This window comes from Aplidium turbinatum, chromosome 18 (assembly GCF_918807975.1).
Source record: "Aplidium turbinatum chromosome 18, kaAplTurb1.1, whole genome shotgun sequence".
Taxonomy (NCBI): Eukaryota; Metazoa; Chordata; class Ascidiacea; order Aplousobranchia; family Polyclinidae; genus Aplidium; species Aplidium turbinatum.
This window is the reverse complement of record NC_137489.1, coordinates 15,981,224-16,007,932: the sequence shown is the minus strand read 5'-3', so window position 1 is coordinate 16,007,932 and position 26,709 is coordinate 15,981,224. Positions and strand designations below refer to the sequence as shown.

Sequence of the window (26,709 nt, the reverse complement as noted above, 5' to 3'; positions counted from 1 at the left end):
CGGCGGCCACGGCCGCCGTTAATTTCGAGGCCTCGTTTGAGGGGGGCGATTTGGACCCGCACTTTCAACAAAGGGGCGATTTTGTAAAAAAGGTTGAAGACCACTGGTTTAAACCAAAGGTAAAGAGTACCAGTAGTTTTTGAAGCTTTTTAGTTCATGCGCGAATTAAAAAAAAGACGGACTCATAAGCTTGGGATTTAACACAAACGTATGTGGTCCATTGGTAACTATAGCGATATGTAACCGAACGTATAAAGTAGCTGGTAACCTTAGGCCCAAATTCGATCGAGTGATTGAACAGCATGCAAATAATTAGTTTCTAATTTAAGGCAACATGATACTACAGCAGGGTACATACTTATACTTATAGTTACTGACAATGAAGCTGTAGTTACAAACCGAATTTACAGCCTAAATTTCAACAGCAGTCCATTGAAGGCAATCAGAGCAACGACTGAGAAAGGAGTTTTCAAATCCTAAGAAAGATCATAATTCACCCTGCAATCAAACATTCTCACAAACAACTGACGTATTATAGTTACCACCATTCTCCACAAATGCAGATAAAACAACCTGATTCAGCCTAATTCTGCGGGTTCGCTGTTTTCAGCGTTTTTTTTTACACGCTTACGGAATACAGATCACGATCATCACAGATACGACCGTGCTGCTAAAGCCTAAAGGCGAAACTCAGTTTATATTACAATTACTATTTTCCTCATTGTAAAAACGTTAAAATTCATTGCATATGTACATCTCACCGATCGAGAAACATTGTTCGCATCAACGCAGTGCTCCAAACACAAGGTTGGCATATGAGTTGCATTCGTGCCAGACAAAGTGGAGACCAAACTTGTTGCTGCAGTTGTGGTGTTGAAGCTCGGGGACTTAAAAGGAGTTGTTGTGAAGATGGAAGACTGAGTGACGCAAGGCCCACAATCCTTTTCAGGTATGCAAATCTGTAATTCGTCACTGAAAATCAAAGTTCAACAGCTTCCATCAAAATTTTTGAAGGTTATATTTCAAGAAATTAGACAGATTGCAACTTAACTTACAATTAAATAGAAAATTAAGTTAAAAATATTGAATGAAAAAACCAAACGCAAACCACAGCACCAACGAGGCGACTGCACCTTCTATTGTGCATAAACTGAGCAACTGATCTTCGAAAATAGAATGAAAAATCAACAAAATAACTTCTGTATACATGCCCTCATATCTAGCACAGATCACCGAAGGCACACAGTACATAAAATAAAAGGCAGTAAGCCCCTTAACACTTGGACTTGCAAAGAAAAATAGTTCACAAAAAACATCTGAACAGTAGCAAGGATAGTTTAATAGTTTCGTCAAGTCTCATGACAAATTGCGTAATTATTTCAAATGTTATACCTGAATACATGGGCATCTTTGCACTTTGGGTGGCAGCCTTCCAGACAAGGCAACGGACAAGCCTGATCACGAAAGCAACATGTGTTTGGGCATGAGGTGCCACATTCATCATAATGCCACTCGCACGTATCGTTTTTATTATAATCCTCGCACATAGTCGCTAAAATGCAAAACTTGTAAAGTCTTTTCAGTCGGCTACACAATCCTTTTCAAAGTTTGCAACTTAGGTAATAGAAATTGTACAAGGCAAGGAAATGTGCATGGTAACAATAGCACAATGTAGCCAAAAATTAACACAAAATGTATATTTATCAACTACTCCTCACATTATAAATCTTACTAACGACTGTAATTGCCATCGAGGGTAGCAGATTAGCCTTTAGTCAATTTAGACATTAGAAGGTTATAGTCTCTAATAAATTCGAAACTAGCAAGTTAGCATGGCCTGTGTACACCTATTTAAATCGCCGTAAACTAAGCATATAATTTTTAAACGCTACATAGCAAGTGGTGTAAAATTTGGTAGGTTATTATTTCCATGAAATCTTTGGGAAAACCATTTGGGGTATGAAACTCACATCTATCAGCTCAACACTTTGATAAAGAAAACTAAGGGTTGCAAGACAACCTCATAAGCATGGGCTTAAGATCAAGTGATTTCAAGTCAAGTTACAGTTCAAAAAACATTGTTAAGGACAGTTTGTGTGCGTTCGTGAAAACCATTGTCTAATAATTCGGTAGATGTTCATTGTGATGGCTTTTTTGCTTTGAACATTAAGTTTGTTTTAACAAAAAACACCTTAAGCGAGTAATGTCGGTCTGGAATTGCATGCGGGAAGTGATTTTCTGATGTCTCTGGATTTATTAATATTCAATTGAACACTGAGAATATGTCCTTATAATGTTTGTAATGTATTGTATTGAGTTTAAATTTAACCGTTGTTATTGCGTTCATAAACGTAGTTGCACTGATGAGAATTTAATATTCGAAAACGCGTTCTGCAACACTGTTTTTTGCACTCTACAATGCCTGATGCAGATTTATCTGTAGATTTCCATCACGCATTGAAGCGGTGATCTGATAATGAAATTTTCTACGGTTCGAGAAAAAGTTTTCTCTGCCTATAAAACGTTGAATGGTAGTTTAATTAATTATTGTCTAATAAATAGAAAAATTCATGAGAGTTTTTATACGTGTGATTCTGATTTATTGTGAAATCAAATACTTAAAAAACAAACGTTTTCAAAACCTTATTTCAAATTCTTGCTCTCATTACGCTATAATCAGTTGACTTACGACATATGCTGTGAGACCGCCAACGAACAAACACCCCATGTTGAGAGCACGCATACGCATAGGCTGCTATTGCGGTGCAAAAGCAATCACAATCTCCTCCTCTGTCGCATCCGCATGTGTCTGTCATGCAATGTTCCAGGTACTTAAAATGTTCCACCTGCGCATGGGCGGTAACAAAATTTGTTGTTTGATAAGAGCGTGAGGAAAAGTCATGATGGCAGTTAGCCATATCGGTCGTTGTTAGTAGCCTTCGGCTCAGTTCAACGTTAGAACTTGATGTGACAGCACGTGGTAACCAATGTAGTACGGTGCACCAACAAGATAAACATAGCTTGGTTAAAAGCGTTTAGAAGTTGGCCTGACACATCCGGAAATTTCTCCAGGAACAATTACGCTTAGCTTCAGAGGAAACGAAAAATCTGGAACCTATCATAACAAGTGCACCTTTTTAGTGTTTCACTCAGAAGTGGTTGTAGAGGTAATAGTGTAGCTCAAGTTCTCAATAATACCTGAGTACGACATTCTTTAAAAACATTACTCTTGATAATTCCGCATCGGTGAATAGCCCAAGACTGTCTTTCAGGATACAGGTCACACTGACTTCCTGTAATGTTGGAGGAGCTTTTTGGACACGAATCTCGGAGCCTCCAGTTGTTCCCAAATACCACGTTATTAACAACAACTTCTCTACTTCTCAAAGTAAAGTCGTTATTTTCATCTCCATCGTAATTGCCGCAAAGACCGCATACCTTGCCCTGATTGTAAAAAATAAAAGTAAACTTTTCACAAGCAGACTGCACATCTGCAATCCACTCGGTCATAAACCACGAACTGCATTGTTGGTTACATTTCTCTAACAGTTCCTAACAAAGAAGCTCTCGTTATGTTGATAATAGAAATCATGCACATCTTGACCTAGTTATTAAAGATATTTGGTGTTCTTCTGCGGGGTCTGCTACTATTCGGTGAGTCCGATTCGGTGAATCCGATTCGGTGAGTCTGATTCGGTGAGTTCCTAACCTCTAACCCTAAAACGGCAATGATAATTAGGCTACGGTACGCGATAATTTAAAAAAAAAATTGAAAAAATCCCCCGTTAAGGGATCGGACTCACCGAATCGGACTCACCGAAACGGGCCATTCCGTCTTCCGCGGTATGTTAGCAACTTAGCATATAGTCAGAATTGCTGATACAGTAAAGAATGAAAACAAATCACTGGTAAATTATTCAAGCAAGAGGCCTGAGCTTGTAGCATTAATAATGTGATACAAAACATCAAATTAAAGAAAAATTAATTGATGGTTAGTACGAATTAAGACAAAAAATAGTATCACTTCAAGACCACATAAACGTGTCTCTCTTGGTTGCCTTCGGCACAGAAGTCTATAACATCTAAACGTACGGTAAAACAAAAAGGTCTCTATTGCTTACGTAATATGACGAATCTATTTGGACGTATATCCTTGTTTTTTCATCCCAGAATAATGTCAAGCCAATCCCAGTCGTCACCACAATAAAAAATCCATGCTTTGATATCTGGTACGGGATGTGCTTGCCAGTGGTTTCTTCAAGCGTTTCAATTTCGGATGACTGATCACCAGACTTCAGTACAATCTGTCTCACCTGAGTGATAGGTCTCTATTGTAATAGCCATGCAAGGAAAATGTGATTGGCTTCGCACCGCAGCAAGCACAACCCGCCTTTTTACACTGATTCTGGCGTAGATTCAATGTAAAAAAGGACGGGTTTGACTAGGTGGGAAAGAACAACGCAACAGATCAAGAAAGTGAGGTTTTCTAACTCTGAATCCAGGTAACTATTCTTTCACCAAAAAACTATTCATTTATCAAAGAAGATGTTAATTGATAAGGAAATGAAATTAACGTTTAGGCTAAATCTTGTAGGCCTACTGTGCAGACCTCTTTTAACACAAAGTATTTCAGTAACTTTGGTATAATTGCACAAATTTTAAAAAGCAAAAATACATTCTGGGTCAATGAAATAAAAATTTAATAAACTTCATTTGAAATTGGAAATTAGTTGCATGGACTCGTTGAAATGGAATTGAAAGAGGTGTTCTTAAAATGAGTGGCTAAATTTTACAAAAGACACTGTAAGGTAATTTCTTACTTTTTTGTTTACAAAAATATTGGAATAAACAACAGAACCCAAACAGCAAATCAAGCGTTTTTTGCAATGATTTGCTGTCTGGGAATAAACAATGTTGGTAATGGAGTGCTACGTAACTAATTCTTCTGTCTGCGTTAAAAGTGATGGAAAATAGTTAATTTCGATTAATAAAAAAATAAAAAACTACAATACTACATTAGCAAAAACTCAAACTATTAAGGCATAAAACTAAAACACTTCTTTCCAGCATTTACTTCGTTACACTGAGGTGCTAAACTAAACTGTTAAGCTTAAATGCTTTGTTATGTATTATGTTGTGAAAGTAAAAAATCGTTGGTTATGTTGTCTACTGAATTTTTAAATGTTTGGTAAGAAACCGGTGCATATGTTGACAGAAAAACTATTCAAAAAATATACAATTGCTAATAAGGACTGAGGGGACAAATTAAAGATTTAAATTAATCTATCATTTCAACTTAAACATTTCTTTGTTATGCCTACCAGTCACTCACTCATATGGTTTAGTGCTCAGCATGTCCATTTGTCCAATGCTGTATAATTTAGTGCAAATCCCCCAAAAAATAAAGTACCAATATGAAATTTTACGTTTTGTTTTTTGAGCCGGTGTTTGTTCTAGTCAATTATATAAATTACATTATAATTACTAGCCTATACATTACATTTTCGTTTCCCAACGAAATTGTGACAATTCTATGACAAACATAGCCAAGGGATTCACATGCATTTGACTGGACGGTGACTTTGAAAGATCCAGGCTTTGAGCCACATTCATCCTGCGAAAATATTACATGATTAAAATACCGGTACCTTAACTTTTTTTGTACAAAGAAATAACATAGTATGTTGGCTATTTAAGATGTACACATAGTACATGACTACACAAGTGATGCTTGTTTGTTGGCATGCCTGCTCATGCACAGTCGTCGATGAGACAACACTTCTGGACATGATAATGGCAAGAAGTCATCAGGAAATGATGGTCTTCGCTAATCGCTATTGATTCGTGTATTGATTCATTGCAACATAACAAGCTTGACGTTGAACGACAGAATCTAGGCAACAAGAGCACCAAATGAAAAACACCGGAACGACTGACAGTCCCACCACCAGAAATTAACACAACGCTCATCCTACATTGCCGACTTGAATTCAAAAATTAAGAGTTCTTCTTGAGTGAGTGCAAAATGAAAAACGACTGAGTCAGAAATCTTGGTTGTAGTTACTTAAATAGGACCCTAGTTTTGATGGGAAAAAAGCCACTGTAAGCATTGCAATTGCTGTACACAACCACACAATGTAACATAACAGCAAATCTACGTGTGTATGAAGCACTAGCCAGAATGCGATTAGACATTCTTACAAAAATTCAGGGCTTACAATCCCCTATATTCAATTCCCTAGATTTCTAAGTGAGACACGGGATTGCACTAAAAGCCTGTGGTATTTGTATAAATTAAGTACATTCCGAGGTTCTGATGTGACGCCAGTCAAGCTAAGCGCGTGATGTCAGAGAGAGCTCTCGGGCGCTACAAGTACACCAACACAGCAAAGCCAAGACTTAAATTGGAGACAATTAATACTGTAATTTCTACAGTAAAGTCAAAACTATATATCAACCAAACAAAACATTATCAATTATGCAAACATAGTGTTTATTGATTGTCCACAAAGCACAAAGACATTAGTTCCTACACCTAGATAGCAAACAAACAAAAATTGATTACAATCATTTTGTACTGCAAATAAGGCAGATAAATTAGTTTACAGTACTGGATAATTCTATTTTTCCAATTATGTTATCATGAAATCATAATACTTTTTTACGAGTTAACCAAGCCTGGCATTTCATACCGTGGTTAATATGTATTCGCAGTTTCCAGTGAAGTCAAACCACTTTTGATCAAACGTTTTGAAGTGAGATTGACCTGTTACGCTGCATTCACCATCACAGAGAAAGTTTGTGCACTGCCATCGACTTTCTTCACATGTGCTGCAATATATACAAATCTAAATACCTACTGTGTTTAAATACAAGCATAACAATGAACAACTTTTTTTGAATACCTAATTAAACAATGCCATTGCTTACCTAAAATAACACGGTTGTAAAACTTATTGTTAGTACAGCATGCATTTCTTCAATCAGATTGTAAAGGTATTGCTAACAATACTAGACAAGTAGCATATCGCAATGGTTCTCAAACGACATTACGGTACACTTGTTACCACAATTGCTTAAAATAACAACTGCATGAGAAAAAATGGTTTGAAATAACAATTGCTCAAAAAACAACTGAACAAACAATAACAATTATTAGTCGAATGATCTTTGATTGAAATAACAGTAAGTCAAACCACAGTTTATTGAACAACACTTTATGGAGACATGGATATGAATGGAGAATAATTGTTCAAGATCCTTAACCACTTAAACCACTAAGCTATAAAATCCAAATTCTTAATCAAAATCTCAATCTACAATTTTGGATATAAGCTAGTGTACTAATGATGAAAAAGGTGACAATTAAAATGTGCATTTAATGTCAACAAAGCCTTTGTGCTTTTTCTTTTCTAATGTTAGGCTATGGTATTTCAAACCAGCAATGATTAAAGAAGCATGAACATTGAAAATCATTACCGTAATAGAACATGTAAGAACTAAGAACCCTTTTTTTTAAATACAATAAAATTTTGATCATTCCCACCACACCTATAATAATTTATCCACAAGAAATATTGTCAAAATTTTACAACAGACATTACCATTCATTGCATTCGATTTTAATCACTTCCCCACTTTTATAATTTTTGCTGTTATGGTAGCAAGGACATTTTTCAGGAAGAATACATCGATCATGATGCCACACATATTCATTGGGACATCTGCAACCTACAGTAGACAAAAAAGTGAGTTAGCCTCCTGACAAATTGCCTTACAGAGCCACACTTTTTAATATGGCAAAAGGAAATTGCTTAAAAATTTATGATTTTACTGAAAACATTTTGGCCTACTTGAAGTTCCGAAAAACAATAATTTGGTAAAATCAAACTCACTTTACAAACAAGCAAATTTCACTCCTTCATTCATCATTAAAACGTCCGCACAGATTGAAGCAATAAAAAAAAGAAAATAATTATGGTTATGTTAAAGGGGAATTCCCTGCAACGATTTACCTGAAGTGCAAAATGCACGGGGACAAGGAAGATGTCTGTTCTGACAAGATCTAGCACATCTTCCAAATATTTTTTCCATGTACATAATTTCTGGGAAAGAGCAATTATGGTACACTTGGCCAAATGGGCAAGCTGTTGGAAATGTTCCTACACTTTCGCACACCAATCGTCCGCGTACACACTGGCTAAAAAAAGAAAGGGAATTTTGACTCAAAAACCACTCTGTTTAATAGCATATCTTATTTTGAACCAAAATTTAACTATTTTGGGTGTTTTGCTGCGTTTAAATGAAAAAAGTAAAACTATTTTTTTCTAAATTCGTTTTACGTTTTTAAGTTTTTATAAAATCAGTTGATTGTGTGAATTAGGGCTGAAAGTTGTAAAATTAAGGCATAAGCTGAACTACGATAGCCTACTTCAAAGTAGGCCTACGGCAAATGAAAGTCTGCTTTTATCACAACGTTTTATCATCAAATGTCATTAAATAACAGCGTTAATGAAGGTTATTGCGACTAACCACATTTGACTGGATGCATGTATTGTCTCTCCTGGCTTGTACCAATTTCCAAAACGGTAGCAAGCGCACTCCTCAGCAGTGACGCACACACCTAAAAATTGATTTTGTTGCAATATGACAACTCATACCATACTGTCCAGAGCGCAAAATAACGTTGAGACCATGTGTTAGTTACGAAAATATAACAACCACATTTGTAAAATCATGATCGACTAGATTGGCAATAAAAAGGGAGGGCCCAGTAGTGGGCTACCACAGACTGAAAGTGCTGATGGTGGTGATTAGTGAAATCGGTGTCGTTTTTTGTGTAGCCTATGTTTTGAACCACAACCACTTGAAAATGTGATACATTCATAAGGTTCATTATATCTTCAAATTTTGCTTTAACATTGATCGATTGTAAAAATTTTTATCCTCGGATTCGGAATGAGCTTAATTTTTTGAAAGCAATTAATAGCCTACAGGCAGTTTTGCATACTTGAGTAGAGGCTTTGGAACCACTGAGGCAAGCACGGTCATCGAGATTGACAGAGTGAAGTTTCCACTTGTTGTTAAAGTGTTGTCTGTGAATTATTCAATCCACTTGGTGCCGCTGCGTGGGAAGCAGTGTTTGGAATGAGTTGCTCAAGCGCCCACCCCAAGAGGCGAACTAACACCGCTATGACCTCTAAGCATCCTAGTTCATGACGTCAGGTGCTTAAACAACAGCCATCTGGGCGAACAGTAGACTGTGCCATTAAACGTCATTCCAACAGCACAGCATGATCGTAAGCGGTTTTGAAACTACGTTCTTTCGAGCGTCGCACCTTTGGTTCGAAAGTCACTTGTTGGGTTGAGCAAGTGGGATTGACTGAAAGCCTGGTACGGATGTAGGCTAATTTAGTCGTGTTCGTTTGAATGTGGTGTTCACATGAATTTTCTATTTAACCCCAATGTGGTATTTGTGTTACTTTATCTCGTTTGTTTTAACGAGGTATTTGCGTTGGTTTGTCACATTGGTTTGAACCACTTTGTCACATTGATTAAGGGGTCACACAAAAAAATGGAAAATTGTGCTTCAAACCACTAACGTAAGACTACATTAATGATGGTTACGGTCCTTACGGAGATTGATGAAATAGCTTGAAGTTTTTACCTGCGAGTAACTATATGCAGTGTCCTGTCGTTTTAATGGCAATAAATTCTCATACGTCGTCAACTCAAGAGACATTTCATGTTTTATCTAGGCCACGTGGTTTAAACGTTATAGCACTACTAAACATAATGGATGCAAACGACTGCCTTGTACAAGATTTTCAAACATTGATTTAAATACGTCTTTTTAACAGTAATTTAAATGTTATTGTCATGAAATTTAATCAACAATGTTTAAAAACCAATTGTATTTTTAGAAAACTGACAGTTTTACCGTTTTATCTGTTGTATTGTATTGAATAGGCTATTTGGTGGCTGTCCTCTTAATTTTTCAGCTTCTCCAATAAGTAACCTAAAGGCCTACTTAAGTTTGTGATTTATAATCAAACCAAACCGAACCTAAAACATTCAGGTAGTATCCATCACGGCAATTGCATCCTTCCACACATCGCTTCGTGCAACGCTCAGGTACAGAAAGTGATTTGCAACTTTTTCCGCAACCACTTCCACATATTTGATATTCTTGTCCTTCTTTACATTCCACGTCTAAAAGCGATTGAAACAAAAATAACCGTGACTGTACAAAATGCTCATCAAGTGCTTTATAGTTTGTATTGTTTAATGTAAGTTTTAAAAGTGATCACTCAGAGTCAAGATTAGGCTACTAGTGGAAGTTTAGAGGCTTGCAGACTTGACAATATTTTGTTTTCTGCAAATGTCAAGTGCAAGCAGCTGAGAATCACTGCAGACTTATTGCAGGCTATATATGAAGTGGCACAAAGCTTGGCTACCAAAAAAGCCACAGATCTACTTACTACACAAATGTTCTGATCTCCAATCAAGATGTATTCCTTGCAAAGCACATTTGTAAGCATAAAGCGTCAAAACATCGCACAAGCACTCCAAAGGTGATTTCTTTGTACACGCGCATACTTCGTACATGCAAGTTCTGTGGAATGGACTTACATCGACTTCATCGCGGCAATCAGAAAACCGGAATCCATAAAGAAGGTCACACAGTTCAACTGCCAGTTGTTCTAAATGTTTTCTAAGATAAGCTTTTGTATAGAAAAGAGGACGAACTTAAATTTATTCCTTTAGATTTAGATCTTAGGATGAATGCATCTGAAGCAAATTTAGATAGGTAGACCTAACCACCTCACTTTAATATTTTTGATAATATTACAGAGTAGGACCATTATAGTAGGCTATAGTTTGTGGAAAGAATATAAAGGCCCTAATCTAATTTTTATATGTTATCTTACAACTTATTTCAGCAGTGGTAGATTTAAAATAAATTCTTAAAGCATCAACTCGAAAGAAGATTGTCCAACATTAGTTTCGTCAACTTCTAGATGAATTTTGAACCTACAAAATTGTTTCAAAGATGCCAATATCAAAATTGTGAAACCATTGTTGCAAAATACAGTAGGCTATAGCCATTGTTTTATTTAACAAGGACTATTTGGTTAGTTAGTACCAATTTTGTCTCGTAATGTAGCTTAAGCCACCCACTTTACTATAGCTTCCAGAATTGTTGGGTTTAATTTGATCTACTGTATATTTTAAGCAGATCTTTTTGGTGTCCACAATACACGATTTGTTATATCATAGATATAACAAAATACAGTAAATACTGTATAGGCTAGAGGCTGCGATAAATACTATTAAACTACAACTGCGTTAACAGACCATCAACATGACTGTGTTTGGTTTTTATGTAAAGAAATTGTCTGCTTTAATTTTGTTTTAGCTATTTTACCTTTTTCGTGGTTTATCTTGCACGGGTCAATTATTTCGGCGTCCACATCAAAACAATCTGTATCCAATTTCCAAACATTTCGGAAAGAGAGAGCTGTACTTTCTGTTACGCCTTCTAGCGTTTTGTAATCATCTGCAGCATTGCCGTTAAAGTCGCCAGCGAGACCGCACATTTTACCTACAAACAAAAAACACCATTTTATACTTTTTGTCGAATCCAGGGTTCAACGTATCGCGGTTGAAATTTTAATCAAGTGAATAAACTGCTAAGACAATCGTCGTGTCCGTCTTTAGGTTTGAGTCAGAACACAGCGCATGCCCTTGAGCGGTGTTTAAGTAACGGGCGCCCTTAAAATCGTCAACTATATTATACAGTCTCTTTTCAGTATGACTATCGACCATGAATCCAACTTAGTTTGTCTTGTTTCTTTCGGTAGTGACATAGTTTTGTAGCTTGCTTGACATGTCACCGGCAACAAACTAGCTATTACTTTTTGCGACTGAGCATCATAAAACGAGCAACCCAAACGCCAACAGTGCGAATCTTTCACTTACCATTGAAGCTCGTTCAGTTATTAGCCTACCTCATTTCATTCAATAGATGTCGCTGAAGAAAAAGTTATTATGAAAAAAGACAGTAGGCCTATGCTACACTTTTTTTGGACATTTTATTGCAAACTAGAATATGTTAATATTTTAAGACATTACACTTTCTAAAATAAGCTACCAACTTCTGTATTTCTGTGGAACAGTGACATAAATAGTGCCATGACCATCCCATACAACCACAAGGCCCAAGTCACTTTGGTACAGTGTAGTGTATATTGACGACTCCCTGTATATGTGGGCATCACCTGCAAATACAAATTCAACTGCTTTGCTAAAGATGAAACCCTTTTAACTTAGATCTTTTGTTAAATAAGTGTTCTCAGTAAAAAAGTGAAGCTTAAAATTTCAGAATGACGTAATTATGACTTTTATATCGTCCCCTTGACGTCTTCGTCAAAAATAAATGCAAGGTCTCTTTCTGTCAGACTAGACTGATTGAGAAATTTCAGAAGATGTGTAGCCTATTGGTTGCCTGAAATAAGCAATATGTCATTTCAACACTAGTGGCGCTAAGTGCTGCTTTTTACTCTTCTTATTCTCTCCACACTTCTCAAAATGATGCCAAATATCCAAAAGTTGATTTTCATTTGTGAGCTATCAGTAAGGCATTGGATGAAAGTGTTTTCAGTTGAAACAAACACTTCCATCGTCAGGATCATGGGTTAACAATTCAATAATGAGTGATTTTGGCAAAAATGAAAATGTTTAGGCCTCTTGAGGCAGGGTAACCCATTATTTGAGAGCAAAATGGTTGTCATGTTCGGATTTCGGATTTCTCATGGTCAAAATCATGGTAAACAATGCGAGAAGCTAAAAAATTTGAAAAGTTTTGATTTCTGAGCAGGTCTAATGCACCTCTTTGAGGACCGTAGCCAGCCTGTTACATCTAGTCAGGGGGGACGTCAATTCACAGGAAAGCAAGAAAAAAAATTATATAAATTGAAAACACACTTCTTAGCTTCGCCAGCACGATTTTTCAAGTGGCCTGGCAAACATTTTTACGAACCTTTTGCAAGTTATTGAACATGATAATAACTATCAATTCTATTGGACTATTCAGTGAACAAATGAACACAATACTTTGTTTTGTACCTGATTGAAAAGGAAGTTGTACCTCATACATATTGACTTTAATACTTCCTTGGTGAAAAGTTATATTCTGCGTGTAAAACATATCACATATAAGTTGTTATATCATGGTGCTGTTGAGTTATTCGCCTGCAATCGCCCTTTATGATGATAAAGAACCTTTCAAATGTTCAGTTCAAACCAGTTCAAACCAGTTCAAATGAAAACAAAGATGCTATGTTCAAGGTCGTGCTCAATTAATATTGATATCTGTTTGTATCATCACGTTTAGATTAAAACATCTTTAAAACGTAATAATTGTCACTACATGAAACATTAAAGTTATTATGCATATTGCAGTTAAAGAACAGGCACTTTACATTTTTTACTGTCACACTAAGGTCACAACAACATTATTGCAGGTATCACATTACATTGGCCTCACTTAACTTCATAAAGACCACATAAAACAAACTGAAAAAAAAAACGATAAAATTTCTTTACCTTATGCGTAAAATGACAATTCATCAATTTAAAGTGATTATAATTGAACAGAATAAAAGCCAAATTTTGAAACTACACTTTTGACATTTATCCCAAGTTCAAACGTTTGATAGCAGTAGGGTGTATTGCACAGTGCGCGGACATTTTGCCGAAAGACATTTTGCCGAAACCCATTTAGCCGAAAGACATTTTGCCGAAAGGACTAATTGCCGAATGGACTAATTGCCTAATGGACATAACTTGTGAGTGAAATCTGTTTGTGAATGATATTTATGTGTTATTAGGTTATGATAATACATATAATACATTTGTATAATTTCGCCAATTTGTCCAATCGGCATTTAGTCTTTTCGGCAATTAGTCCTTTTGGCAAAATGTCTTTCGGCAAAACGTCTTTCGGCAAAATGTCTTTCGGCAAAATGTCTTTCGGCAAAATGTCTTTCGGAAAAATGTCTTTCGGCAAAATGTCTTTCGACAAAATGTCCAGGTACCGTATTGCACCACACTTAGTCCTTTTCCTGTTTCTGTTTCAAGTCGGCTATCTGAAAATTAAGTCTTGTTCCCACCTGTTGTTTTTCCTTGTCTGTCAACCTGATGGTGAAAGACTTTCTGCAGTTGACTCCGACATCTGCCCCACACTCAGAATTTTCGGTATAAATTGAGAAGTCATTTTCCGCACAATCTTTTGCAAAGATGTATTGACATTCTCCAACAAAGGTATAGAATCGGCCATCAAAAGTTTTAAAATGGTCAAAGCCGTGTATATGAGCAACACCCGGGCACATGGACGATTGACATTCCCATTGGCCGGAGTCGCAAACGCTAAAAATTACAAACCAGTGATTGTTCCTGAAGGAAATGACTTGAGTAGCATTGTCTTTTTTAACGTTGAAGATGTTAAAGCTTTCTGGTAGGCCTATTTTATTCTCAATTCGCCTTGCGCCCTGTGATAACATCAAATGCTGAGCACCTATGACCCAAAAAATATCAAATTTTGACTTGACGTTTAATATCTTGGTTTTAGTTTTGAATCTTTATCCTAGGACTAACAAAGTCTTTCATAAATAAAATGACTGGTGAACTAGTGAATAGTCTGTCTCAGTCTTTGATAGTTATTCCTGACAGTTTCACAGACTTGTAGAGGCTTCGAACCACTGACGCAGGGCCGGTCACCGAGAAGGAGAGTGAAGTTTCCAAAGTTGTTGAAGTGTTGTGATCTGTAAGCTATTCCATCCACTAGGTGCAGTCCTTGAATGCGTTGCTCAAGCACACACTCCAAGAGCCGAACCAGCGTCACTTGATCTTCAGTCGGACGCTTGACCATTCAACTAACGGGCGGACATCTTTACCAACTTTTCAGATCAAAAAAAAAAAATAGATAAAAAAAAATTAAATTATATAATCTGTAGGCTACATGACTTGGTAGGCTATAATGATTGTGACCTGACCATTTATTACAGTTATAGATGCTCGTCGTCTGTCCCCGCTTGTACTCAATGCCCTTGTGGACGCATGGACAGGTTTGGAGTTCCGTGCAACCCCACTTATGCTCGTACAGATCTGCAACACATTCATCAACATCAACTTGTGCTGCAGTTATTACAAGATATAGTGAAAGAAACCTCAGTGAATGAAAAATTTTAATGTCAGCTTTCTGTCTTTTATTTCAACTCATTTGTTGAACTGTTAGTGATATCAATTTCAAAACAAAGCTGCAACAAGGGGCGTAAGCAAGGGCGGAGAGGCATGCTATGGATTAGTATTTGCATAGTTTGAAACAACATTGGTATTTGCCTTGACAATGCTATCCAAAATATATTAAATGCTGTACTCCATTTCGTTAAACTACGGAAACGTTTTTTTAAAATCCGAGACAAACCTCAATGCCTCCCCCCCCCCCCGTTTGCGTACGCCACTGGTTACAATAAAAAGGAGACCGAAAATCAAAAGAAAGAATCATCCGATAAACGTTTTGTTGATCGATTTCCTCTCTTTTTATTATCTTGCGAGTGAAGAGTAATAGCTTTCCAAACAGCAAATTCCGCCACTTTTACATTGATTCAACGTCGGTAGACGTTGACTGGATTTTGCTGTCTTGGATTTTTACAAACCTGTTGGGCATTGACACCGGTCGAAGCAACGCTGGCTACGTAATAAGTAAGGCATGGAGCATGATGGAGACGACGCAACTCCACATTCTTTCCACTGGTAACTGAATGGACAACGCACTTCTAAAAATGGTTTGCAAAAAATAAGCATAAAGCAAGCGATGCAATAGAATAATAATGAACAAGTAGTTGAAATAATGAATAACTGGAATTTAAAACCTATCGTTTCCGAGTAAATAGTGCACACAAGCAGTGCGTGTAAATATCACTTTTCCCCCCTGAAATGTTGGAGCATGGTTGTGTATATATGTCTTCGTGGCTTAGATTAAAATTTAAAGGGTGTTCTTTCAGGTTAAAAAAAACAACAAAAGTTAATGCTAAAGTAGCTGATAAAATGCGCTTTTACTTTAATAAACATTAAAATAAACATTTCCTTTTTCAAACTAACGTACGACATTCTGCTCCAGATCTCCACTCCGGGGGCGTTCCTCCTGATACGGCACAATATCGCGAGTACATGGTTATGACATCACAGTGGCAGTTTTGACGAGCAGTGTAATTGCATCTACACAACTCCGTTTTACACAAGTCAAAGAAGGAAGCTGGATTAACGTGACTGTGACATCTTGAGAAACTATCGAGCAGTATGTTGCAAATCTGAGTTACTTCCTAAAAAAATGTGCTTGTTTTTACGCACTCTTGAAACAACATAGTGGAAATTTAATAAAACTTCTGAAAAATTTTTAATTCAGAAAACGAGTTTAACATTCTCAGCCAAAATATTTTATTTCACAGTATAACTTTGATATAATTATTTTTCGTTATATATTTTTTTACTTTTTCACAAGGTAAAGGCAGGATAATAATAATTATGCTTTTATTTGCGCTCATTGCGATAACATACAGTACACTGCGATCACAAATGCGATACAACAGACGACAGGAAGCAGCGAAGTGACATATAGTCTTCGAGCCAGCTGCTCCCCTTATTTTGGCTTGACATTAAGCGTCTTTGCCGAGACACAGCCGCGTGGTCTAGAGCGGTGTCGAACCCACGTCCTTTCGAACGTCGCGCAGACGTTCTCACCACTCAGCTACGCAGTCGATAATCACAACTAAATTCCCATAAAATCTTAAATTAGTCAAACTAAAAATAACTTTAACTCAATAATTAATCAGTCAACCATCCAATCGACATTCAAGAAAAAATTCCCTAGTTATGATAACCTATGTCAACAAAAACATCCATACCGCTGATTGAATGCATTCCATATTGTTTTTTAGGAGTATTACATTATCCTTACAAGTCTCGTCGGTGTCTTCAACGATCCACGTTTTTTCCAAAAGGTGACTCGTCATTGGAGCAGCCATCGAGAACCCTAAATCGATGATAGATTTCGCTTATAAGGTTGTCCTAGGTAACTTACTGTTGAAAATATACTGAATATTTAAATCACTGTGAAAATTAATCTTTTTCTTCCTGAATTGTTCAACACAAGTAAATGGGAGATGGCACCATTGTAGATATGTATGTGTAAATACAAATCACAGAACACATCTTCAACTGCTCCATATATTATTCTTTGCCAAAATATGTGCATATTGATAATTCAGTATTGTGTGAAAGCTTGATAACTCAGCAAGACAATATCTGCTTGACACCAGCCCAACATATAACAGAAGTCATAGCTACTCTCTCAAGCTTAGTGAAAGGCAGAACCCCTCAAATTTTGAAATGGCAAAAAAAGTTTAATAGAAAGAAGATGTTGATGGTAGATAAACAGACAGGAAAAGCATGAAAATATTGATTTTTGTGATAAAAGTGACATGAAAAGGAAAGCAGAAGATGGGAATTTTTGGAGGAGAGAAGAGTGGCAGATCAGCCTTGAGGCAAATAACTAACTAAAAATTCACCACATAAAAAGCTCCAGTTTACTTTTTCATATTGGTGTAACTTTACGCTATTGGCCAGTTGGTACAATAGTTGCGGATGAATAACTGATCTTAACCATTAAGACTGTAAGGATCATTCCATACCATCCTTAGTTTTCAAGTCATCGGTCGTGATTCCATTAAGGTTGCCACAAAGTCCTGTTGCTTTGTCGTTGTAGCGATTTGAGCTGATGATGACGTGTACAGAACCCGAGTGTACGTCATATCGTACCGTGACGTCACCGATCGTAAAAACGACGTAAGGAAAGATTCGAGTCAACATCATGTGGTGTTCATCGTAGGGAAGAGTAATCCTACACCAAACAAGGAGAAAAATCGTAACAAATTAACAATTGGGAAAGCATCCCTTCTCCAACTTGGAAAATTGTCACTCATGGAGGATAGTTCATGTACCTCTTATAAAGTTGTTATTTGCGTTATGAAAAGTATAGCAACGTTCATTGGACAGTTTAGAAACGTAAAATTAAGTTAAAAAAAATACTGATGAGAAGTTGAGGTTTTTGTTCTAGGCAACCTACTTATTGCACAATGATAACAAAAAGATGATCGGCTCTTTTTTCTCGGTCATCTTTTATCAGCTACGCCCACCCAATTGATTACCCGGATATACTTGACAGTGTTTGTAAAATCCGCCTCAGCCTGGTGTCGAACCAGGTTAATATGGTAAGAAACGGTTATCTCACTCACCAATTTGGTCATCTCACCGCTACACACATAAGCTGTCATCTTACCGCTTGTGTTTAATGCTTTACTAACGTTCCGTGCATCATCATGGCAATGCACATCTTTAGGGCAAATAACTTGCATTTTAAAATTGCGAAAAGATATACTGCAGTTCCTGTAGGCCTACATGCGATTTCGTTCTCATTTATCAGTTAAGTGTTGAAACTAATATAAGTGTTGGCATGTAGGCAATTAATTATTTAATGAAGCAAGCTGGTTTAAATATTCAACTAGATTCTTGCTATTTAATCAGTTAAATGTCTTTGCAAAATTCTAAAGCTTTCTTAAGACTGTAGCTTTCAAAAATATAACGATTATGAAATAAAAGAGATGTGCTAAGAAGTGATGTCGTACAAATTAATTTATGAGGTACTCACGGTTCGCCGTTCAGTGTAAAAAACGAAGGGCTGATAAAAACTTTGCTATTGGAACTGGCCACGTGAATTGTTACCCCAGTATTACATGGAGCATATTCGTACAAGTAGCGACTCCTGGATGTACAATTGCCGTTCTTTCGGACTAAAACCTAATCAGGAAAGGTTTAGAGATACATATCTATATGAAGAAGTGGTAGCCTACGTTTAGTTGCAGTAGTCCAGTAAATGTGCGTTTAAGCCTCATTTATACAGTATTCAGACTTGTTAAAAAAGGCTCTAGACTAGAGTCAGAAATAGCTGATACAAAGCACTGACAAGCTAACACTAAGTGTTAATTCTCACTTTGATGTCTGGTTCTCCGAGTAACGTCATCTCATACTGACACTTGCCAGGAAAATCGAAGAAAAGTCCATCAAACGTGATGATGTTGCCAGGTCCAAACATGCTGCACATTCTAATTTCTTGAAACGTGTTGGATTTAATTGGTGTCAATACATTTCCAGGATAGCCAGCTAAAAAAGCAAGTTATGTTTTGTTTTAAAATGTAGTCAGTTGCAGGATACACGTTTAGAAGAAAAAGTTAATAACTAGTAGAAATAAAAGTTTTTAATTTGTACAATGCTGCTGAAAAACATGAGCCCATGATTACGATTGATTTTTAATTATTTGGCTATTAAGCATTTAGAAGTGTTCCTTTTTGAAAATTTCTATTGTTATTAAAAAGCATCTGGTAAATGCAGTAATTTTCAAAATAAGCTCAGTTTATAAAGTAGAAGCTTCAACCAGTCAACTTCTATACCCAGGCATGTATTGAAAACCACACAAAACGCAAAGGGCTACGCTTTTAAATCTGAATTACGGTATGTTCAAATGGCTATTATTTACACTAGTCTGTAATAGTTACTCACTATATGAACATCGGTAACCGTAAAAAGGCGTTGGACAATGACATTCGTTCCCTCCAATACAGCTCCCATCATTCAGGCATGGAGGATCACAAGATCCTATTGAAAAGATAACCGAAAACAAAGGACACTGTATTAAAACAAACTAAAATGTTTAAAGTGTACAGGCCTGCATATAGGTTATATAGCCAAGTGGTAGCGCAATTTGTGTTTAAAATGTAGGCTAAACATGACTTGTGTTGTGTGTTCAAAACACTGTTTTTAGAAATGACGATTAAAGCAGATTCTCAGTAGCTTTAAGCTTGATGAATTCACTTATAAAGGCGATGAAGATGTGTAAAGTGTCTTAGTAATGTTGTTGTTGCTGGTGAAAACAATACTTATTAAATTGTCATTTTTCTGTTACACAATTGTCAAACTAACTTAATAATACCATCCAATATAGACAGTGAATCAGTTGATATGAAATTAAATGAACGAAATGACCAATAGGCCTAATATACAATGATAAGACAAGTACGAAGAGGCTCCAAATACAACAGTTTTCATTTGGTAAAATATTTGTTGAATTGTGAACAGAACATTTAATTGATAAATATGAAATTGAGGTGACGTGACATATAATTACGCGAAAGATTGAAATAGAGTAAATGGGCACACATTTCAAAAATATATTCCAATTAAGTTATTTACAGAGGATCAAGTGTTGTTTGTGACGTCATTTAGATTTTTAGTCTGCGAGTATGGCAACAACTGACAAGCATATTCAATTTCACACGTTTATCCTAGAATTGGTGGCAACGAAATGCAAAAAACAGAGATGCTTAACCAAACCGATTGATGTAAGAAGGTCTTATCCGGAAGCTACTGGAGTTTTATATACGCTTAGAAAAAAAAATTGAAAAAACGTATATGCAGTATAATGCAGTGTTGCCCATGTCTTATTTAGCCTACTTGAAAAAATTACCTCTTTTTATAACATGAGTTTGATTGGCTGCTCGTCTGTGCCTGCAATAAAATATAAGTTTAGTATGATTTGAACAATTAAATATAAGTTAAAAGCTTTCAGTATTCTGCATAGGTCTACCACTTTTGAGCTCATCATCCTTCAGAAGATCACTAAAATCATTTAAAGTTTCTCTCAAGCTTGCTTGTTCTTTTAAATTCATCCGCATGCCTTTTATTTTACAGCAGAAAAATACTTAAAGGGTGCTTTGATTGCGTTTCAGAAAAAAGCACATTTCACGTAGCCTAGCCGAAAAAGAAGAAAAAGCAAATTTTAATACCTTGGTTTGTAAATTTAAGTTTGTTCAAACACCAAAAATAGTCTTAAGTAACATTTTTTGATCAGTATTCGTGCTGCATCATGGAAGTGAGGATTGTGGTGTTTCAAAGTAATGCTGGTTAACTATAACATTACTTTGACTTACTTAACATTACTTAACTTAACTAAGTTGATTAGAGAGCAAAACGTTCGAGTGCAAAAACTGACAACTTGCATCAAACGTTTTATTAGTTCCGTAAGAAATTATTTGTCTTAAAGTTAAAACTTTAAATCCAATATCGGATTTGGCAGTTTGAAAGAGAATAAATTTCTGTAAACAGATGTTTATATCTTTAATAGTAGGCCTAACAATTCAAGAAGTATAAAAAAATGTATAGACTTTAAAAACAAGATTCCAAAACAAAACTTCGTTCCTAAACTTTTCATCAAATTTTCCTATAATTCAACTGATGATCCACTGGGATGCACGGTGTGACAAAACATTTTAAATAAAGTAAACAATATCACACCAAATTAGAAGAATCGGTTCATTTAAATACAGAGCTTTCGCCACACAAGTGTGGCTTCATCAGTATAAACTTATTCAAATAGAAATAGAATCATTCTATTTGAATAAGTTTATACTGATGAAGCCACACTTGTGTGGCGAAAGCTCTGTATTTAAATAAACCGATTCTTCTGATTTGGTGTGATATTGTTTACTTTATTTAAAAACAAGACTCGATTTTTGTAGTGCAACAAGACAAAATTACAAATGTGGACATTCAAAACTCACCCATACCTTGTTTTCCCCCCGCAAATGACATTACTCCAATGTAGTGCTGAAAAAACGTACAGTTTAAGAATAACAAATTTATTTTATTTTACCGCATATTAGGCCTATTGCTTTCTCGATATTGATTGGCTGTCGCAATATTTTCTTCGGACTGAAAAATGAATTTTTTCGAAAATTTAATCCTGAATGTTTTGAACCACTGACGCAAGCCCGGTCACCGAATTTGACAGCGTGAAGTTTCCAATTATTGAAGTGTTATCTGTGAGTATTCCATCAACTAGGTGCCGCGAAATGGAGAACAGCTTTGCTCAAACGCATTAAAGCTTCAAAAATCTTTCAATGTATTGGAACAAATACGTTTAACGAGCTTAAGCTTAAATTTTGAATGAGCGTGTTGACCAGACATTTTAATGACATGATATGCGTTCTTCTGGTGCAAACTAAGCTGAACTATCACAAGATGTACAAGGCGATAACCTGCTTTTCTGATTAGAAGTGTAGGCTATCTGATAGGAAACGTAAGCCAACGTAACGTAAACAAACAGTAAACAAACGTAACACAAACAAACAAACGATTGGACACGTAAACAGACTAATATCATGCCAGTTGCAGCACTGGGATTATTTCTTGAAAAGTACAAGTTGCAATTTGCAAACGTGGACAGGACCAACCGATGCAACGTCTGCTCAAACGCCTTATCTGAAAGCAAAATACACTGCACAAAACTCAAAATACCATACTCAAAAATTGGTTAAAATTCGACATAATTATGAATATTACGTACTTATAAAAAAGGCTAAAAGTAGTTTTCTCATAGGAAGCAGTTCCTTTCTTTCCATGTGGAAACCAACAATTAGTTCATTATTACAAATACTTGACGTGTAAAGTTTCAAAGGTATTTTCACATTTCTAATGCAATCCTATTGCTGATAAGGCACATTAGTAATGTGAATTAAATGACATGAAACAACTTTCGAGTCGGGAGTCGATTGTAGTGTTTGTATTTTGCTTTATTTTGCTTTACAGTATTTTGCTTTATAATCTACTGCTCTTTTTAGATTACATGAGCGAATTTCTGTCTTCAGTTTTTTTACTTCTCTACCTTTTCTTTCCCAGACCATTTCCAAGTACCCTAGGCTACTTGTTGTCTTAGTGAACCATTGATTGTGTATGTAGAATATTCCACGCACTGCACATTTTTCTTAAACTACAGGTATCTTATTTTAGTCTCCATATATTTAATGTGAAATAAAAAGCTCGCAGATGTCGCTTAAAATCTGTTTCGGCTATCTTAATGTTAAGGAAAAGTATAAGTTACACAAGGATCCTTGATTTCGGATGCAATTGAACGACTGAACATAACAAGTAAATAAAGTCATCCAGGTTAGGTAACAAGTATGATTTATTGACAAAAGCTTTCGCCACCGTAAAAGCACGAATACATAAATAAAAACGTAGCCTACAATTCAACCTTTGAAACCAACCACGACAGCCGTCCAAATCGTTCAAAATCAAAACTTCCTAACAGGTCAAAACTACAAAAGGTGAATGTGGCATAAATCTTTCTGTATTTTTGTGCCTGTTGGGAAGTTGCTATTTTATTTAAAATCTGTTTTATTCTTATTTTAAACAATTTTATCCGTAATCTTGTATTCATCGTATTCTTAGTTGATTTCATCTGGTAATTTTTATGTTATTATTTACTTTTGCTTTTCCAGATACTATAGAAGCTGCCTTTACAGTTGGAAAACTTTATCAATGAGTTACACAAATTTTCAAACCTTGCCGGTTTATTTTCTTGTTCTGCTCTTTACTGTTTGTTTTTTCTGTCCTACTTCTTTGCTAAATCTTGCTGGGTTTCTCCACTTATCACAAACTAAATAGACACGAAATTGATAAAACATCTGAAATTTTCTGGACAGTAATTTAAGCTATCACCAATCGATATCTGAATTTTAAATCGTTTCCATAGCATTTACAGTAATTTGTTGGCATAAGAATTATTGCAACTGGTTGGAGTTTCCTTTTCCGGTAATCTACGCTAATTTTACAGTAGGAGGTCAAAGAGCAACGTCTAACGTGTAGTATTGGATTATTATTTATCAGTAACTTTAGTGATGCCAAAAGCTAAGCTCATGAAATAGAATAGCAGTTTTAAACTGCCTGATTTTTTTTTTTGTTAATTTTTAGGTTTGGCAAGCAAAGTTACTATAGATTGAAAATGATTACAGCTGCGAAGGTATAACTTTTCCAGCAAATATACACCTTTTGAACCATGCGAATGAATGCGATAACGTAAGTCAATATCTTTTCGTCAATCCGTTTTCTCGTCGTCTTTCTGCATCACATTTTATTCACATTTCTGTATGACATCTTGCTGTATATGTAGCCTAACTGTGTCTGCTCAGCCTACGTTCGACCAGCCGTGATTAACATAACACCTGCAGAGCACACCGCCAGTTTACGGCTATTTTTAATGGTATTTTTTTCGCTTGAGACCTTCTGACTATATCATCACTCTGCTTTACTTTATATTGTTTTTCTTGGCGTCCTAAATATACATGACCATGTCAATGTAAAGGTTGTAAAGTTGACCAGAGGTTAATCTGCTACACTTAATAGCAATTAGAATCGCCACTGGTTGCTAGTTGAAATAGTATTTGATGAATAACTTAGAGTCTTTTGTGTAGGCCTACGTGTTGTTACTTAGTCTTTGTGTATGTGTTTGGCTACTTTTGTGCCACTAGACTTAGAGTATTAAGCCTAATTGCCAGTATTGAACAAACTTTTGGCATTATACTGGAAATCCAGAAAGCAAGAATTTTTGCAGTGATTTGCGGCTCAATGGCGACATTTTGGTAATTTGGTTTTTTATTACCATCATCGCTGATTTCAATAAATTGTAAAGTGCATAGGCTTTGTAATGCATAGGCTATGCAGGGGTGGCCAACACGTCGATCGCAATCGACCGGTCGATCGCCAAGTCTTAACTGGTCGATCGTGTCGGATTTTATGTTGACTTGACAAGATTCTTAAAAGCGCGTTTTTCAATCAATATCGATAGTCCTGAGAGGAAAATCGTCTATTAACTCAGACAATTTATTTGATTGGATAAATTTAATCAGGGCTTCAGTTGGATAAAAATCCTGGTCATACACTCCTATTGAAGCAGATTATCATGTAACAAGGCTAAAAAGCAGGTGCCTTGGTAAGACAAAGTGCTAGTAACTTCCAGTGTGATTGCTGCTTGGGTTAAAAGAAGAGGCAAGTTATTCTTATAAGAGTTGTTACGTGCGTTTATTGCAGCCTGACCCTCACTTAACTTAATCATTTCTACTAAATGAGCTGAAACACAAACAGAGCCTACTGCTTAGTACTGACGATGGTCTGTATAGGTTACTAGGCACTCGTTGGGAGGATAGTTTCACCAACGATACAATCCTCAATCGTGTTAAGTTGCGTAGACAGGACATGTCGTAGGCCTGGTTCAACGTTTGCTTACAGGCCTACGAGTAGACTTGAGGCTTTCTCGAATAAGCTTAATGCTCTGTGGAAAACTGGAGACAAGAAAAAGGCCCCTTGGAAGACCACAACTTCGATATAAAAATCAGCTAAAAGTATCCTTGAACTAAGCCAGCATTGATCTGGAATCGTGGATCGTGGTAACAACTTGCCAGTGACAGGTCAATCTGGAGAAAGAAAAGTAGGGATGGCACGGAATGTTTTGAAAAAAAGGAAACAAAAGCGTCAGGATAAACAAAACATCTGAAAAGAAAAGCAAAAAAAACACACTTTCCACACTCTCCATCTACAATATGACTTTTGCTCATGTCTATTCCATCACAGACTGCTGGGCATCCAGAGCCTCGTCCGACAGCTTGAAGACAAAACCAATGCTCAGAGACGAGCTTGAGCCAACGACGACGGCTGACGATGGAAAATGTGCGATAAATGTAAATCTATTTACAGTAAAGATGTTACAGGAAACTTCATGACCGACCGGTCGATCGCTAGTGATTAAGAAATTTTCTAGTCGATTGCAAGCAATGAGAAGTTGACCACCCCTGGGCTATAGCTTGTAACTTTTAAACAAACAACTATTTGGGAGAGGCGCTTCCATTCTCCTCAACATTTACTAGATGTAGGCTATCACGTTATACCCTGGGGTGCAAATCCATTTGTAGGTACGTAGGCTAGTTGCTTTCTTCTTAATGTAATTCGTTTTTCGTCTGTCTCTCTGTTTTCCGCACTGTTGGTTTCTAATCGCTGCGCATTTCTTGATGCTTATTCAGTTAGCTATTTACCTTTAAGAATTTCATAAATATTTTTAGATTCCTGATGAGGGCTTACGTTAAGCCGAACACGTTCCACTATTAAAACTTTCCTCAATAAGTAAAATTTATTGTTATAATGCTCAATCCTGTTGTAGCCTATGGTTTTGTCTTGCCAGTCTTTGGTACAAAAATTTGGTACAACTTATTGGGTACGGTACAAATTCTTTGGAACAAATTAAAAGCGGTTTAAAGCAAAACCAAGACAATATTTCCCGGTTAAATAAAGTCACAAAAAAGTGTTGTAACACCTCTGTAACACAGGTTACCACATTTCCATCATCTCTTGTGCTTTGATTTCGTTTCAAGGGACAAAAAAACAAAACATTTCACTGAAAAACGTGATTTCAAGCTAATAATACATTCAGGTACAATGTTATATACACTATACAGTACAGTGCAAACGTAGCCTACAACGTTAGGCCTAGTACATTTTTTCAGTTACAGTAGCCTATTAATATTGTCAGATATCTAAGCTAGCGCCTTATCCGCTGCGCTGTCTCTCTTAGACTTGCGGTGGGATGGCGTTGGCATTGCTTGAAAAAAAATCAATAAAGATCCAGCGTCTGAATTCTTCTAGAGCGAGTTTTTGCTCAATCATTGAATGACAAGCATAAATATTGTCGATCTCAACTTAACTGCT

The 26,709-nt window shown here is 36.3% G+C and overlaps 1 protein-coding gene across 1 annotated transcript; it reads right to left on the bottom strand.

Annotated features, from left to right (window-relative positions):
* Positions 1 to 486: 486 nt before the first annotated feature.
* On the bottom strand, positions 487 to 20,849 carry LOC145787208 (von Willebrand factor-like). Its single transcript, XM_082598932.1, has 23 exons — positions 20,762 to 20,849; positions 19,678 to 19,773; positions 19,112 to 19,281; positions 18,770 to 18,918; positions 17,754 to 17,962; positions 16,968 to 17,095; positions 16,169 to 16,385; positions 15,720 to 15,839; positions 15,057 to 15,168; positions 14,175 to 14,430; positions 13,129 to 13,195; positions 12,159 to 12,281; positions 11,429 to 11,605; positions 10,482 to 10,724; positions 10,061 to 10,212; positions 8,016 to 8,105; positions 5,501 to 5,614; positions 4,122 to 4,313; positions 3,199 to 3,444; positions 2,690 to 2,846; positions 1,393 to 1,552; positions 762 to 972; positions 487 to 498 (listed from the first exon to the last, which is right to left on the bottom strand). Exons 1-23 carry the CDS (start codon positions 20,847 to 20,849, stop codon positions 487 to 489), a joined length of 3,489 nt encoding a protein of 1,162 aa, XP_082455058.1.
* Positions 20,850 to 26,709: the final 5,860 nt, after the last annotated feature.